Genomic DNA, 18,624 nt, shown 5'->3' with positions numbered 1-18,624 from the left:
TTTAATATATTGCATTGATATTTTTACATTTGTGTAAAATTATAAATATATTTTTGTGTAATTTCAATTTTTATTTCGGATGTTTAATCGATCTTTTACCTAATTTAAATATGATATAAAATAAATAAGATACACCAAATTTTTCATATTGTTTGTGCATGCAACATAACGCGATAAGCATAAAATGAAGAAATATCTTCGGTGTGATGTATGGAAAAGATTATCGAGTTAAATCCGTAAAATATAATAATTAAAGAAAACTTAGCAATGATTGATACGAACCATATCTAAGGCAATTTTTATAGAAGAAGCGTAATTCCGCAGTGAATGTGGCCGTCTTCGGTCGCTTTAGCGACCATCCTTGGGACATTTTCTAGATACTATCCTCGATTTTCTTAATCGAATACCGTCGTGGTTCGGTTACGTTCTCGGCTTGCGAGCGCATATCTGGCCCTGCTCGTGGGTAATTAGACGGGAGCGCATTCCCAGCCATTAGCTCGAAATGAATTCGCATTTAGCATGGCCCAGAGGGCAAACCGATCGGCAAATTCGATTTTCTCCGCGCAGACCGTCTGCGCGATTATTAAACCTATCGATCGAAACAAGGCACGGTTTCGAAGGCGTGGGAGGCGACGCGAGAAGGTCATCGTGGTCACGGAGATCAGGTTATCACGATGGATCGTAATCGCCCTTCGTGTCCAACAGCTCGGCCTAGATTTTACTATCCGGTTGCTCGATCGTCCCGTTTCCGTTTCTATCATGCTTCTCTCTTTTTTTTCTTTTATTTCTGCGGGGTCATTTTGAGCGAAAATGGTGAAAATTAACTGCTATTTTTTCTCATTAAAGTATCTCTCTCTCTCTGTCTCTTTTCTTCCTCTTCTTTCTCTCGGCCCTTCTCTCTGGGTCACCGGTGTGCGGTTAGTACAGCGAACGCAATTGAATTCGAATTTGTCGTCCGGGTACACACCACGTCTCATTAGGCGACCGCATTATACTCCCTCGGGTATATCAACGGAACTCTCTCCCGTTCTGATCCGACGACGACGACGACGACAAGCATGGTGTATGCACGATGCCTGGTGATGTTGACGGTCTTGTAATTGCGCCGTTATCGATGCTCGATTTGATCCGCCGGCGAATTCACCACGGATCGCTGGAATGATTCTGGAATTTTTTCCCTTCCCGCCGTGTTCTATTGCACTTTACAAATTCCAATATAACTCCCGCACACGTTGCTGCGCTCACATCGTTGCGTGGAATTTTCTCTCACAATGCTGCTCTCTGATGCCTGCGCAGCTATATAAATCCGGATTATGACAAGTCATTATCGATCGAATCGATGGATTTGAATGTATATGAACTATGCGTGTCACGGCATAGAGAGCGAGAATTAATTTTTAGAGAAACTATTTTTTCTCCTGAAAGAGATACGAGCTCTCGCGCTGGTCAGCTGCTATGGAAATATTTCTTCGAATATTATTCATCGGCGATCGTGAGCGTGATCGGTTTTTCAATTTTACCGTTTGATGCGCGTAATAATAATCTGCCGACGACAGTCGCTATCAGAACGTGAAATTAACTCGATTGCTTAGCATTCCGCGATAAGCGTGCTTAACGGGCCGATAACAAACATCAAACACGTAAACACGTTGTTTATATCTCCGCACTTACACATGTCGAAAATTATGTCGTTCGCCGGGGTTTAATCGCGTGCGAAAAAGGAAAATATTGCGGTCGATGAATAATAAAGTTACATACCATACACAGTTATTCTCGCACATTGAATAATAAAACTAACTTAATCGGCACAGAACAATCGCGCGATGTTTTATTCATTGGTTTTTGTAATCTCGATTTTTTTTTCAAACGTCATAAATTAATTTATTATCTAATTATTGTCATTGATAATTAAAATCACATTGACCTTTATGTACTTCTAATTATCTTCTCTGTCACCTTGAAATTGTGATCCACTTTCTTTGCTCACGTATATCAATCTACATTAACAAATATTGGTCCCGAAAATACAAAGGTTCCATGAATAAAACTTATAATTCTAAAAATACATGTATGCGATTCTAGTTACGATTTTTTTTTCGAACGTCATAAATTAATTTAATCTAATTATTGTAATGAAATTGTTATCACTTTCTTTGCTCGCGTACTAATCTACATCAATCTACAATTATTGGTTCTGAAAATACAAAAGTTCCATTAATAAAACTTATATAATTCTAAAAATACATGTATACGCGATTCAAGTTTTTACAATCTCGATTTTTTTCAAACGTTATAAATTAATTTATTATAATTGTCATCGATAATTAAAATCACATTAATCTTTCTTTATATGTTTTTAATCTATCTTCTCTATCACCTTGACATTGCGATTCACTTTCCTTGGTCACGTATCAAGTTATAAAAATTGGTCCCGAAAATACAAAAGTTCCATTAATAAAACTTATATCATTCATATAATTAAAATACATGTATGCAATTCAAGTTTAATGTGCGAGAGTTAGTTGGAAAATAAATGACCGAGCGTATGAATAATTTGTATTCACGTGTTGTCTGGTGTGATTACGTTTTCCAGAGATCCCGGGCAGATGGAGGAGGCACTGTCCGCACGGGCCGATGATGTCGGGTCCCGGTTGCAACTTGGTCGGCGAGGGAACCGCGACGGCCGGGACCGGAAATGCGGCGGCCGCCGGCAAATGCGTTTGCGGTCCGTCGGTGCCCTGGTGCCCGGGTGAGCCACGACCCTACATGTACACGACGCGGCACGAGTGCAAGCTCAATTTGGAGGCGAAAATTGCTTACGGTAGGACGCATTCATTCCATATGCGAGATGTATATGTATATATAACACGGTGATGCGATCTGCGTGATGCGCGACGATGCTGCATCGCGCGCGCGTGCGCGAGCGGATTTGCTGTGGCGGCGCGATAATGCGCGTCAAAGCGCGCTAAATGGCGAAATTAATTTCATGCCCGATTCGTCGAACGGCGTGAATTACACCCGTCTATCGGAAGGGAATCGGTCGTAATGCACGTATAACGCGGGGCTATCAATTTTAATTATCCCCATCTGTGTTGGTGTATCAACACACTGGGAGGCTTGTGTAATCGGTGAGAGATTGTGTGTATATTGCGCGTAACAATTTGTTCCGATCCAATGCGTTCCTTTGGAAACGCAGAGATTGATGATTGAGCTATTAGATGGAATAATCGGATACGAGTCAGCAGAGATAAAAATTTGAAATTTCAATTTGCGTTTATAATTTTATGTGGTGAAAAGTGATGAAAATTTTAGTCTTTTTTTTTTTATAGAATCGTAAAAAAATGACTGTCATAATTGGCTCTCGTATAACGAAGACTTTATGATTCTGAAAATGAAGGAATAAATGTCTTATAGCATGTCGCCGCACATCAATTCCCTCGAATATTGTGCCGAGAGAAACGAAGACGGAACGTCTGGTTGTTACCGTGTTCTTAAGTATATATATATCTACGTCCGATCACATAAATTCCTTGGCATGTTCCTTCCCCTGAATGGACAGTATTCATACCGTATTGATAAATTCATGAACCGATTGCGAAAGTATCCTCGGCAAACGTCGCTTGTGAGTTATTGCGAACGTCAATATTTATTTGCTATTATGCTTTTGCTCTTTTAGAATCGCCACAAAGTTACCATTTACTCTATCGCGTTGTTTATCGATTTATATCGAGCCATATGTGTACCACATTTTGTGATAAGAATCACTGACACGTGACACAGACAGAGGCAAAAGATCGATTTTCCGTATAAAGGAACGACGACGTGTCAGGAAATTTATGCTACGAAACGGCGATGTCGTCGTCATTTCCGAATGAGTCAGGAATAAATATCGTCCTCGTTGCACACTTGTAATAATGAAATAAAATTTGCGAGTCACGAACATTTATAACGCCGAGTAAACATTTATCCGGCCCGTTAACAACAGTTAACTCGGTGCCGTCTATTTTAAACCGTTACTCGAACCGTTGTCGCTTTTAACACATCATGGACGATTTATTGGACGTGTCGCGATTTCATCTACGCGATCCGTTAATTACGGTAAATAATTACGGCTGGCTAATTGTTTCGTCATCATTATTTCTGTTTAATACGGATTATATATTCATTAAGAGAGAATTTTGTGTCTCTTATTTTCTTGTTTTTTATGAATAATTTCTGTCTGACATTTTGCAACATTTTTTAAAAATGTAAAAAAAGAATTTGACTTTTCGGACTCGTATATTTATTTAATTGATGAACTTTATGTTATTGTTTTTGTGCGCTATGAATAAAATAGAAAAGTGATCGCGATTAGAAACGAAGAAGTTGAGAATTGACGGTCATCATTCGCGATTTATGTAATCTTATTATCCTTATTGATCATATTTTTATCATCTATCGTTATTACGAGAAGAAGAACGTGTCTTTTCGCTGCCTTCGTGCTGTCTCTCCTCTAGTTAGTCTTTTAAAGCGCGGATGAAAAAGAGAAACAGTAGCGAGACGAATGAAGTACGCGCGAAACTATGTCGAGTGCGCAAACGACGACGGCTCGGCGTTAATGAAAAGAAAACACAAATAGCGAAGGAGGTGAGGACAACGGCTAAGAAAAATGGGAAAGCCAGACACTGAAAGGAATACAGACGGTATACCGGTAATGAGAAAAGGACACAGCTATAGGAACGCGTTCATTCTTTCGTTCATTATCGGCTCCGTCGTTTCTGATTAGAACGCGTAAAAACAACCACGTGAGGGAGAAGATTGCGTTACCGGGCTAACTTGAAGTGATTTTTTTATAAACCTCTATTTTTTTATCCAACGTATCCAATTCTGATAAACTGGAAACGTCTCTCATTTATTTTTGAATTAATTGAATTTTTTCACAGTAATAATTTTTTACACAATAATCATTTTTTGTTAATTCAATCATATCGTTAATATTGAATTTCTTTCTAAAGCGAATATTCACGGTTTATTAAATTGGAAACATTAATAGTTATCCCAACGTTTATTATCGGAAAATAATTAATATGATCAATTACAAATATTATTAAATTAATATTTAAAAATAGAATATTCTCTTGTATTGGTATAATTATATTTTGTATTTGTACTTTATGCATATGTATTGTATGTATACAGTTACATATAGTACTACATAACGTACATTCGATTCTTTTTACTCTTAGCTTTGATAGTTGTTCATTTCGAAAGAAATAACTATGTGTGTAGACGACTCCATAACAGTTATGATTAGAGTTCTCATCCAGCTGCTCAGAATCAATAGTTAACTCGTTCTCCTTTCGAGTGCAACTTCCAGAAGTCCATCTCGGCACAGTGCGGTGTTCAACGTGTAACGAGATTGTTGGCGAGCGAGTAACAAAAGTAGTTACCCCGACCGGCGCAGAAAGTTAAATTCGATTCGTTGAGAAAAGTTTAATCGCGTACGTACTATAAGGGCAGACGGATTGTTCCTTTGCCGGTGAGTTAAGTACACGAGTAAAATACCTAAGTCCAAAAGAGAGGGACAAAGGAACCAGCGAGCCGAGTTCGTTTCGGTGTACCGAGGGATACGCGAATGGCACTTTCTAAATTAGAATCATGAATGGTCGCCCAATGTTCTTTATCCTACGTTTCTGCCGCACATTAAATTTAAATTAATAAATAATTACTTATTATAAATGATAATTAGTGCATTTATTGCAATTATAAAAACTCTTTATTTTCCTTCTTCTAAGAACATTTATCTTAATTATTACAGCCTGCTAAAAGTATTACGTATTTAATTAATGAAAAAAAAAAAAAGGAAATTTTTTGAAAAATGAAAGTATTATCGATTGTTTGTTTATTTACAATGACAAATCACGTCAACTCGTTTGTCGACATAAAAGTTGTTTTATCGCTTTGCACGTTAAATGATAATTATTTTTCACGATTAATACTTCGTGAATTTTACGAATATTTTTACAATAGACATCATTCGGACGTGTAGAAAACAGATTTGAATAGAGATATTTTGGCGGTATCACCTCTCGCAACGAAATAAACTGTTTGGTGTTTGAAACGTGCCGTGAATTTCATTGAACCTCATTGAAAGTAATTGTCCTCCGGTTAATTGAGTGCAATGCCCGATATTGTTCTCCGACCGCAATAAAAAAAATCGTTGATTCCTATCGCGTACGTATTATATCTCGAAATGCAATATATGTAGAGGAAAATGCGTGAAATATCAGAGACGCAATAACAGATGCATACGCATGTGCATACATGATCGAGTCGCATTGTATCTCTATTACGTTTATATCGGCATTTAAAAAATATATGTTTATAAAGCAGTGTGATTTTTCTGTATGAATTTATTTAAAAAAAATGAGAAAAATCAGATTTTATTATATGATTAACTAATATGATTTAAGTATTGGTTTTTTCATTGAATCTGAAATTCCTTAAATTAGTTCTATTAATTTTTTTAAAAATAAAAAGAATTGTGAAAAGTGAAAATAATAAACTTTTATTTTATTAATAAATATACCGAAGAGCTCTTATGCAATGTTTTTTTTAAATATTGATTTGTGAAAATAAGTACCTGAACAAATTTCAACAATCTTTTATTCTTTTATCTTTTACAACTAAATAGAATATATATATGTGAATTTATTGAATAGTTTTCGCATGATGTTATTTTAGTAAACATCGCAATAATAATATGCTTCCAAAAATGATTAACAAGTCGAATTTATATGCAGCAAATGTCCCACAAGCATTTCTTATTCATTCGTCAGAATCTACGAGTAACAATGTTCATAATGAAGTTACCTTCGATATGATGTGTATATAATGTGTGTGTATATATGTATACATATATATATATATGTGTGTGCGTATTTATATATGTGTTAAAATTGGTCGCTGCCGAGGCCGACCTGTCGTTAGCAGAAATTAATTCGTTTAATAACGTGTATGATGTGAATTACGCCCGGCTAGAAGTTTGGCGTCGAGATCGACTTCGCAACACCTTCAATTTCAATTTATGTTAGGCCATTATGCCCGATTCATTTTATGTCGTGGCCTAAACAACTCTAGCCGTCGGGCATTCCTATGGCAAACTTATTCGACGCGCTAATTTACGGAATATGAAGCAAATTGTAAATCGCATTGCGGGAACTAATAAAACTTTGCTGATGCTTAGCGAGCGTAAATTAACGCCACATGACAAGAATTCGTTCGAGTGGATTTTCACTTTGCGAGTGGCAATGTCGGAAACGTTCAAAGCATCTGGTTAATAAGTTAAATCTCTAATTACTAGAATAGCAAAAGGATTACGTATCGCCGAGAATACGGTGAAACACACCGTAGGTAATTATTACTCATTCTTTGAAACAGAAAAAGCTTTAATTAGTTTTCCATATGTTAAAGTTTAAATACAGGTTATTACGGTTGAGTTGCTTTTTCTTATAATTTATTAGAACGAACATAATCGCGAAAAGCTTTTAAACTTTATATAATTCTATAGTTTCTCTCAAAATCATAAATAAACTCTTCGTCTTTGCATTTCATTTGTAAAGTTGGCGAGATCGTATTATTAAAAGTAATATCCAGCTGAAAATTAATCTATTTTTGAACAACAATTAAAAACAATTTATATTGTATTTATATTATTACTTAGCTTTTTTTCATACTTTTCAGAGAGAAACACGATTGATTAATATTAGTTTGTTTTTACGTGACAAGAAAATGCGAAAGTGTATTTTACCATTTCACTGCTTCATTTCCGGATTTGAAATATATTTCGGTTCGTTCGCCATGTGTCGAAGAAGGTAACGTTGAAGGAAAGCATTTATGAAACATTCCGGGACATCCCTCGATCCTTTATATCCGTGGCAATTTCGTAGCTTCGTCTTCGTTCATATAGGTACTCCTCTCACGTCTCGGATCCAATCGCTTTTTACTCTCTCGTAGTACAGCGAAACAACGCAAAGTCATATTGTGTCAGAAGTGCTGGTTCGGCAAGGTCTTAAGAAAAACCTTTGGATCTTTACTTTACTACGTGTAGAATTTCGAAGGGCGCGCGAACATTCTTTGAGAAACTCTGGCACGGTTGATTTTGCGCGCAAATTTTTCTTTGCGAATGTAAAATAATCTTTGCGATATATTATACATTCGGAGCGATAAAAATAGCGACTAAAAAAATAGCACAACACAAATGTTTCAGTAATAATCGATACAAATTGATTTGGCAACTAGAAAATCAATGTTGAACTCTAATCTATTACAAGAGAAGGAGAGAGAAAAATAGAATAAATGAAATCAATGCTAACTTACTTTCAATCGGTTGCGTGTTTGCGATTCTTGCAAATTAATCAAATTATAATAAAATTACTTTCTCAGAATTCTCTTCTTATGATAAACTCATAAATTTCTGATCTGCGAGATATGTCAGTGAACTAAAAACAGCCTGCTTGGAATATTTATTATTAGAAAATTTTTTGGGGACGTGGATACATCTATCTTTATTTGGCCGATATTTCGGTCACTATGTAGAGTCGCTCGATCGTGAGAAAACGATTTCTCGGCGTTGGGTTGTTCTCCAGTCTGGTTTAGACATTAAATTACGCAATCGTGTCGATATAAACACGAGGTCAGACATGATTGGGTGTCAATCGTTTTCGTACCCGGTCAAGTCCAATCTAAAAATGTCAGACGTATCCGTCCGACGATCTGATAATTGCGAGGAATGGATGCGATATTTTATATAGATATCTCGCTATGATCGCGCAGTGTCTTAGGATGTCTCGCGCACTTCAATAACTTAATAATTGGGTCATTACACAAGCGCCCTATTGATTCAACTTAATCCCCGGCGGAGATCCTCGAACGCAGTCACCGTAAAATAAATTACAAAGTTATTTTGGAAACAAAGATGGGCTCGCTATTTCGTTAGAGTTTCTCGTTTATAAATTAGTGACACATGCGAGAATATATATAGTAAAATTACCACACGATACAAGTATAATTAGCGACATACGTGGGCGACGTAAACAATTTATAGGAATAAATTAAACAATATTAACTGATGTATTCTTGTTATATTGGACATGTTCTATAATCTATTAAAGTAATCTGAAATAACGTAAGATATAAAAATAACTATTCTTTCTAGAAAAGAATATAAGGGATCGGTCGATAACTCAAATATGATTTTAATTATATGTATAATTTAATAATCTATGTAAACATATCTACACATATGTATACATACAAAAAAATGAGAGTTTAAAGTTTCTACGAAATTTTTAGCGTCGATTTAATATTTAATTGCGGTTTAATTAAGAAAAAGAACAGTTATAATATAATTGAAATTGGCAAATATAATTGAAGTGGTCGTTCGAGGAGGATTATTCCGCAGATTTGCTTACACTTTTGGGTAATCCGATATTTGACCGGAACATTCGCGTCGATGTTATGCAAAATTTACTCGCCATATTAACTGTCCGGAGGCAATCCATTCCAATATTTGTATAACAAATGTTCGCGGCCGCGCGAAATATTGAATTGCTCATCCCTAAGCAAATTCATAATCTATAACGCGTCGGTGTCCGTAATGGCGGCGATATTTAATAAGGCGAGGACATTTATAGACCTGGTCGAGTCGTTTATCGTACATAAATATGGCCGAGGAGAAACGAGCGCGAGGTATCTCCTCGGCGCAGAATATTCTCAGATTTTCAGGTGTCCTCATAAACTTTTGAGGATTATTTTTACATTAAATTATATATATATATATATGTCTCACAAAAGATACAATAATATTTAAAAATAATATTTGTCAATTTAAATATATCCATCTCCATTTATTTTGAAATATTTCGACATATCTTGACGCAAGTATATATTTTGAAATTAGAATTTCAAAGTTAAATATATAAATTGCTATTTTCAATATATACACAATTAAATTTTGTTTCCTTTTTTTTATTATTTTTTATTCTATCTTTAATATTATTTTACGAATATTAATATATAATGTTCTCTCTTTTTTAACTCCGTTAAATAATTCTCTCTATGCACATTCTGACTAATGTAATCTTTTATGAGAATTCATCTCTTAATTAATGCCAATTATTTCGCTCGATGACATGCGATTTGGTATTTTAATGGTTCTAAATCGCATTTACGAGAGCTGGTCATTACGAGGGACGTAATTACAAACTGAATTACTCTACTTATTAGTAGTTCTCGATCAGAACATAGTCGCTCAGGCATCTCCGATCGCGAAATAATGGACGCTATCGCTAAGAGCGCTATCCAAGTTTAATCTAATGAAGTGTTTTGCAAGTACTCGTTAATTAATTCATGCCCAATATCCATCTCCCTACCATGGAGCACCACCGCAGCCGATAAACTTTTAACTTCTGTTTCAGATGACCTCTATAATTCTGGAGACACGCCGAGCAGCGTCACCGAGGGTGAGTTACTTTCAACCAATTTCAAAAGTTTTCGCGAACGGGCGGCTTTAATTGAGTGTGTTTAGTATTCATCCGCTATCGTGTTTAAGGGATTAAAGGGAAATTATACGAGCACTACGCAAACTACGCGCGACTCTTCCTTTGATACTGTATCGTGGCTTTAACAGTGTTTGGCTCGTAGGATTAATACGTGCTCGCCGTTAACAAGTGTTACTATCTCATAATTTTCAGCAGCAGACAAATATGTCGCTGCCACGTTGCTATTGATCGGTAAGAAGAATCCGGCGGAATAGCGCGAAGATTACCTCTATTAATTTTGATACGATAGCCTTGATCGAACGAGAAATAATGCCGCTACATTATACACTCGTTTTGCGCTCAATATGAAAGCGGGCACTATATCCATTAACGTAGTGTTCCATCCATCAGTCTTTATTATATAACATCGTTTTATCCATTTTTCATAAATGCCTAATAATTCGTCATTGTAGTCGGTCTCGTTACGGACAAATATAATTATATATACGATAAAAACACTTTAGGAAATTGATCACAAAAATATAATCCAATTTGACCGACAATTATTTGACATGTACCGACACTTATTTTACACATTATGCGAAAAATTTCCTCCCAGCATCGCCGTTAATAAACAATTATCTATCAGACATCTCTCGTGTTTATTTCCGCGAAATAATTGTGCGAGTTTTTGCTAAAACTCATCTCTTTTATTCATCTTGTAATAATTAGAACCGTGAAAAGTGTCGGAAACATTTTTAAAACTATATTAATTATCATCATTATCATTGTAATATATTTGAATATTACGATTGCACTATTAAGTGATGTTTTATCGCTAATTTGGGGTGGGATTTATACGATACGTTAAAGATACGCACGATCCAAATTTGCTTTCGCGAGTCAGAAAACAGTGTTAAAAGATGATATCATTTAGATGATATCGCAACTAAACAGAAATTCTTCTCGCCACTCTGCGCGATATCAGTATAATACTCACGCTGCTACTAATTACACGTCTTATCGACGTCACGCATCTACCACGTTCTTCGAGCTCGCTAGGCGGATAACGGCCACTTCCGTTAATGTAACGGCAAGGTAGTCGCATAAGCAATTTGGGGCATAGAATTGAATTATCTCACAGAGATCGGGAAAAGGATTCGGGTGGGTCAAGCAGTCGGCACTCGAGATACGTGGAATGGAGGGAGCTAATTTAATTTGATAAAAGAAAGAGAGACAGATAGAGAAAATATTTCTTCTCTCTTTCTCTCCTTTTCCGTCCCTTCGCTCAAACTCTATCGCAAAATAGGAACGAAAGTGGCAGAAGAACTTTCCTTTCTAGACGACTAACAGTTTGCTTCTTTCGCGCGGCGCATAAGAAACAGCGAGAAAGAAGGGCGAATTTTTGGCGAGGCGCATTTGCGGCGGAACTTTTCACAGAGAATATCCGACACGGCGAGGCGCGTTAAAAAAATTACACTTTAACCGTGTGTACCGTGAAATTGAAGTGGCAAGATCGTTTTCCGTTTTTTACTTGGGTTTCGCATTGCGCCACTACTGGCCGGCTTCGTGTTACACACTTGTCTGCCTCTTCCGAGCTATTATTTGTCGTTGAAATTACATACATACAAAGAGCTTCATCGATTGCATATACAAATTTTAGGAATAAACGAACGGCGCTTTGACGACCGAGAAGAAAAGTGGCTTGATTTTTATCGAATTTGTGAAGTTTTGAAAAAAAAAGTTCCGAGTTGAAGGGGGCTTTTAGTTTTTAATTCACTTTTTTAAAAACTCGAGAAGAGTTTAATCGAAATTTTTTTACTTTCTCTCTTTTTTTTTCTCAAGCTCTCAAGATTAATTTTTCTAACTTCTTAACGAAAGGAATGAATGGACCTCTTATTGTTGTATTGCATTCTTAAATTCTTCCGTTTAATGATTATTATATTCGCATTCGAAAAGGAAAAAGAAAATCGTCGTATATTATATTACATGTATTTGCTGCTGCAAATCGCGGCGACCGATATTATTTCAAAGGCAAGAAGACAATTACATTATTCCGCATAGTTGCGAGCAATTTAATTTGTCAAGCTCTTCGTAAGACGAGTGATAAAAACTTCCCTCCGACTGCGTATCGTCGGGCGGTTGCTTCCAACGAGTTTTCGCGGAGTTTTCATGGGGTGGTTGCGAGAAAGGGAGTAACAAAGAGTAATCGCGCGTGGCAAAGTTCATCGGCGCGATCGTATATTGCTGTGAACCGACATTTACAACTAAAGTCAATGAAGGCATATGGCAAGATACGTACTTCATTAAATTCAACGGAACGATCCGCGAACGGGATTTCTCGAGGCAACATTTCTCTTGATTTCAGCATTGAAGACTATTAACACAAAATAGAGTATAATATCAGTCGCGATAAAAACATGATGATAAAAAATATACGCAAAAAATAAATTAATTATTTCTAAATCGCTATTTAGATTAAATAAGTATAATTAGAGATTATTGTTAATACTTTTACAATACGTTTACTTTATAATATGAATAATATCGCTTGTGTTGTTTCTCATTTTAAAATTACCGCGAGCATGTTTTACTGATTTTTCTAGATATACGTGATATCATAATCTCATGACAATAAAAACTTTAATGCAAAATTTACATATTTTTATGACAAAAGTTACGTGTTGCAAAAGAGCGAAATATGAGATAAGCTTGACCTTTTCATACTTGTAAAACGCATTGCCAAACGATGTAAATAAAATAAGTGGTTGAGGGAAAATATCAATATAAATTCTACACGTTTTAATATAATAAAAGTACGTAGTAATGAACAGAATTCCGCTTTTGAATACCGAAACTGCTCGTAGCATGCACTTTATCCTATTGAGAGTGTTCCCCTTGAATGGAGTTTCGCCCTGCTTCGTAATAATGCGGTATCACTTTCCTCTCGCTTGCTTCCGGACAATATGCTTCCTACAATAGCGAAGCCACCCAGTCTTGTGCCTTTTTTTCCCATGTCATCGCTGAAAAATCGTCCTCCAACATTTGTTGACTCGTTAATTCTTTCGGTATCAAGATTTTATTTAGACTCAAACTGTGTAAAATTATTTCAGTGCTAACTACAAGCTTGGAATTTTTGGGAAATTTTCCAGGGATTAATTTCAAACACTCTAAAATGTGGAAACATCAATTGACAATGTGTTCTGTGTAGGTATAAAAAAATTAAATTTGTCGAAATATATCGCACTGAAAAAAAAATTTGTTATATTAACGAAAATTTTATTCGAAAATCGACGAAACAGAATTTACTGGTTAAATCAATCAGAATTTCTTTTGATGTAACAAGAATCTTGTTTGTACAACAAATCAGTTATTTGCATTAAAAGGAATTCTCGTCGATTTTTTAGTGGAATATTTTAATATACAAAAGATTGATAGAAAGAAATTCTCACAGAAAAATTTCTGTAATCAACAGTTTTTAATTTTCAAATTAATTTCTATGCTTGACAAATTTTTCTTGCACAAATAAAATACTAGAAATCATATATTAGACATCTACGATATTTTTGCAATTTGAAGGCTGTTAGAGAAGTGAAAACATTAACGCGAAACGAAAACGAACAATCGGGTTCACAGACGCGTATATATATAATCTCGAATTACAAAAGTCTACGAGGTGTACCTTTCACGAACTTCTCGCGAGGATCTCCGATATCTTCGAGAGCTGCGTAGCGCATCTCGGTGGTTTCCTCTTTTGATTCCACCCTCTTACCAACGTCTATCAGAAGCGTTATTTTGAAGCGTTCCTTTCTTCTGCCGATCCTTTTTTTTCGCCCTGCGGGCGATGCTCTACGCCGTGTTATTAAATAAACTTGCTCGCTGTCTCTCTCTCTCTCTCTCCCCTCAGAAAAGAGATTTTCCGGCAAATACTGCGACGTGCCGGCAATGTGCAAACATTGGCAAACTTTAATATTGTCCGCGCGGGCACATAATATAACATATTTTATTAAAGTGTGCACTGTGGGAAATACCGCGCAGTTATGTAGACTGTCTCGCAACGGGAAGTCGACAGTTCGGAGATACGTGTTTTTATTTCAAGCGGCAAAAAGTTTTAATAACATTATCCACGTGGCCATTATTATTAGTTAGAAATTTTGTGACGTGATTGTATTTCGATGAAAGGTGAATCTTTATTAATTAATTCTTTGTCCTTTATATCATATTTTCGAACCAAAGCCCCAGTTTCTTTGTAATAAAACGCGGAAATATTAATTTTTGGAAAATATTCATTTTAATTATATGATAATTAAAAGCTTCCATAAATTACATTTTATAAACGTTCATAATTAGAACATCGATTAATCTTTAATGAAATAAAGATAATCGGCAAGCGCATATAACAATAATTACGGATTCATTTCTTCATGCATACATTCCGCTATTTCCGTTCTCGAGGGAGGCAAAGGATAATTCGGCTCGAATGTAATAAGAGATGCAGTGTAAGAGGGTGTAACGTTTATAGCATATGCTTCCCCCGCTGAGCATCCTCGGGATTTATGTTTTACCTATTGCGGCGACGAAAGCGGGTAATCCGCAAGGAAGATGGGAAGAAGGAAACGCGATCGGGAAAATGGCATCCGCGTGTACGGATCCCAAGCATATTTGCTTCGATAAAACGGATACGTTGTCTCGTGTTCGCGGCGAACGTCTCTGTTTATTCGCGCCAACTGTGCTTGTGGAGAGAGGAAGAGACTCGGCATCTTCTCGATATAGGGAAATAGAAATTGCGCAAAGTAACAAGACGCCGGAGGCCGCCACGTCGTCATTCATTTCAGGATAGAAAAATGTTACGTTCGCGTTTTATTTTTATTTATTTTTTTTTTTTTAAGAGAGATGTCAGAGAATAGTTTATAAAATTGATCCCACTCTCTTTTCCCGCGCGATTCCTGACGATGAGATTAAACCGGCTCATTGATGCACGCTAGACAGATATTTGTCAAGAGGAGTTCCATCGAAATAAAGTGCCTCTGCGCTTCAACGTCGAAGTGCCGCGTTGACATGTGAGCGCAATAGGCGTCGACGATAGATGCGAACCGATGCGAAAATAAAGGCAGTCTCAGATTTATTGCATTCGCAAATTTTTACTTGTCAACGTGAAGTATTAATAAAAATTGATGGCAACGTAAAGTTAATTCTCGCTATGCAAGACATCTGTCCTCACGATTTGACGAATATTATTTGTGAAATTGAGTTTAATTAATAAATACGCGTTTATGAAACGTTAATAGACACGTTTATAATAGACATGCTTGCGAATCTAGAAATGTAAAATTCAACATGCATATAACAATCTGATATGACCTCAATTGACAATTTTTTAACGAATCGTGTTTCATATTCGACGTTTAACGCAAGATTAAGATCTCGGACAAGTCGGCTATGCTAAATTTAGTCAAATTAATTTTTTTCTATTACTAGCTTGTTATACATCTAAGTGGATCGTGAAACTCCAGCTGGCGTTCTAAAGAGTAATCCAAAGAGTGTGGTCGGGTCGAGATTAAACGTGGATTAATTTATTGTCCCCTCTCTTCTCTTGATAGAAACTATTTTCTTACAAGAATTGATTTCATTAGAAGCTTGTTCTCGCTTTAAGTGGATTGTTAAACTTTACGGCGATTCGAGGAACGTCACCGGCTGTGTATTAATTTACTGCCTATATAGAAACTGCTTTCGCTAAAGAATTAATTTTGCCCTTAATTTAAAATTTCTTCCGAACTTAAAGAATTTACAAAGGCGATTCGAGGCGAGATCGAGTTCAGTAGATATAGCCACTTGTACTCAAAATCTTGTTCCATTTTTATAAAAAAAGCTTACAATAAGAACGCTTGGTCGCAGTTACAGCAACTCGTTTATTCAAAGATAGCGAATCACAATGTGCGGTGAGATTATGCCCACTTGTAATTAAAGTCAGAACTTTTATATATAAAAAATACAAAAAATTCAAGAAATTAAAAAAAAAAAAAAGATTTTATCCCCTAAAAGTCGTTATATTTCCAAACGAACTATAACTGATAAGTAGAGTTTCCTTCATTATAAAGTTGTTCGAATTGAAACTTATTCAACTGATTCGAGTTGAAACTTCACCGAGTACTCGCTCGAAAATAATCCAAAAGAAGCGCGTTTAGCCGGGTTGACCGCGTCGTTCCGGGCATCTCGAGGGAAATTCGCGGTTCCTAGAGGCACTTCAATTGTCCGGAAAGAAGACAGTCGACAGGCGCGCTCAAATTGTATGGAGGTATCTAACAATTTCGTTTGTTAAAAACTTGCAGCCCGACTTGATCGTTAATTATCCCCAAACTTTCGCGGCGAGAAACGAGGAAGAGGATTCCATATCTTGAATCTCGCGTGATTTCCGTGACGTTAATCGTCCTCGAGATATATAATAACGGTCGACGCGTTCGCGAAACCGAGATACCAAAGAATACCGAATGTTACCTCAAACGCGAGACAGGCGACAAGTCGTAGTTGACGAAGATGTATAATTACGCTGCTTAAAGCATGATTAAATAATTCTGAAGTAGCATTAAGGTTTTAACGCGGTCTCAACGCTTGGTAACTTTCGTCTTCAGAACGTATATACAGACGCGGGTTTCAATGTTGGGATGACATTTTAATAAAATGATATAAACTATTCACGTTATCTGGTCTTTGCTATCTATGATTTTCGTGCACGACGAGCAATTGAATTAGTGATCAAGTTTGTATTATTAACACATTAATAACGACGTCGTTCGATAGGAAACTCCAATAGACAGTCGAGAATGTGGTCCCTTATTTCATGTCACGTGTAATGCGCGTATCTCTATAATCTATAAGGTCTATCGTAAGATTATTAATTCAAAATGTCTGTGTAATTTTGTCTATATTATTATATAAATCACCGATTGAATATCTGCGACGAGAATGCATTAAAAATTACATTAATTAAAATTTTATGCTTGAAGATTTTTCTTTGCTAGACGTTTGTTCGATCGAGTTTTGAAATGTATTCCTAATAAAATTCCGCGTTATTCTTCCTTTGCGAGCACGCTGGAATTTTCTCAGCGTTATTCCATGTTCATCGTCCCATCTTTCTCTTTCTCTCTCATTTCTCATTCCGCTCTTCCTTTCAATGTGGTTTGCGAGTAATAGCAAGAAGCGACGAGGTCATTCCGTTCCTGTAACTTCAGAGCAAACGTAAAATTATACGCCTGGGTCTCTGTTCGCTGGTTTGAATGGCTGGTTGGTTGACCCAAGTTCTCGATGCTTCTATCAAGCATGGGTGGCGAGCATTGCGCCACTTTGCCAACTGTTGTAATAATTCCCGGTTATAGCTACCTTGTCCTCCGTCGTCGCCGTGATTTTCACGTGGCATGCCACTTGACGAAAATAGTCGCAAAAAATATGGTAGATTGTCGCTCTGCCGTCTCGAGATTTGATCATTGCTTCTCCTCGACTGCAATTTCTCCGCTAACCGTAACGTAAGTCGCTGTTATTTCGACAGATATTCATCATTTTTTCATTGTTCATTTTATGTCTCGCTGCTTCAACTGAAAATTTCAAGTACGAAACACGCTGTTATGCTTTATATAATTAAATTGTAATTGAAAAATTTAATTGCCGTCGATCCTGTCTGAATTTTTTGTCGAGAAACGTTGATGGGGAGACAGATCTTTTATATTTTATCTGATATTCTTAAATAGCCGCATGACTTTTATATTATTGAAAGCAATATCCGACGAAATTAGAATTTCTTTAAAAACATTCGAAGCTGCCGCGAACGATGATTTCGGAACTATATTCTTAAATAGCCGCATGACTTTTATATTATTGAAAGCAATATCCGACGAAATTAGAATTTCCTTAAAAACATCCGAAGCTGCCGTGAACGATGACTTTGGAACTAATGTCCTACTTTCGATTCAGACTTTATTAGCATTAGAGCATTTATATAATATGTAAATAGATATGTAAATACATTAGAGAAACTCTGGTGCGCATCGTTTAACGGATACTGATAATTCGATTAATTGATTCATTTAGTAACAGCCGATGCTTCGCTGGT

At 36.3% G+C, this 18,624-nt stretch overlaps 1 protein-coding gene across 5 annotated transcripts in view; it reads left to right on the top strand.

Annotated features, from left to right (window-relative positions):
- cmpy (crimpy) overlaps positions 1 to 18,624 on the top strand; it is a 261,260-nt gene that overhangs the window by 33,269 nt on the left and 209,367 nt on the right. For all 5 annotated transcript variants that reach the window (XM_085480231.1, XM_029300885.2, XM_029300884.2 and 2 more), the window contains 2 exons: positions 2,594 to 2,821; positions 10,458 to 10,502. In XM_085480231.1, the coding sequence (XP_085336357.1) occupies positions 2,594 to 2,821; positions 10,458 to 10,502 (273 nt within the window). The remainder of the gene's footprint in view (positions 1 to 2,593; positions 2,822 to 10,457; positions 10,503 to 18,624) is intronic.

Source organism: Nylanderia fulva, unplaced genomic scaffold (assembly GCF_048542155.1).
Source record: "Nylanderia fulva isolate GAGA-0341 unplaced genomic scaffold, ASM4854215v1 Scaffold14, whole genome shotgun sequence".
Taxonomy (NCBI): Eukaryota; Metazoa; Arthropoda; class Insecta; order Hymenoptera; family Formicidae; genus Nylanderia; species Nylanderia fulva.
This window is presented reverse-complemented; position numbering and strand designations above follow the sequence as displayed.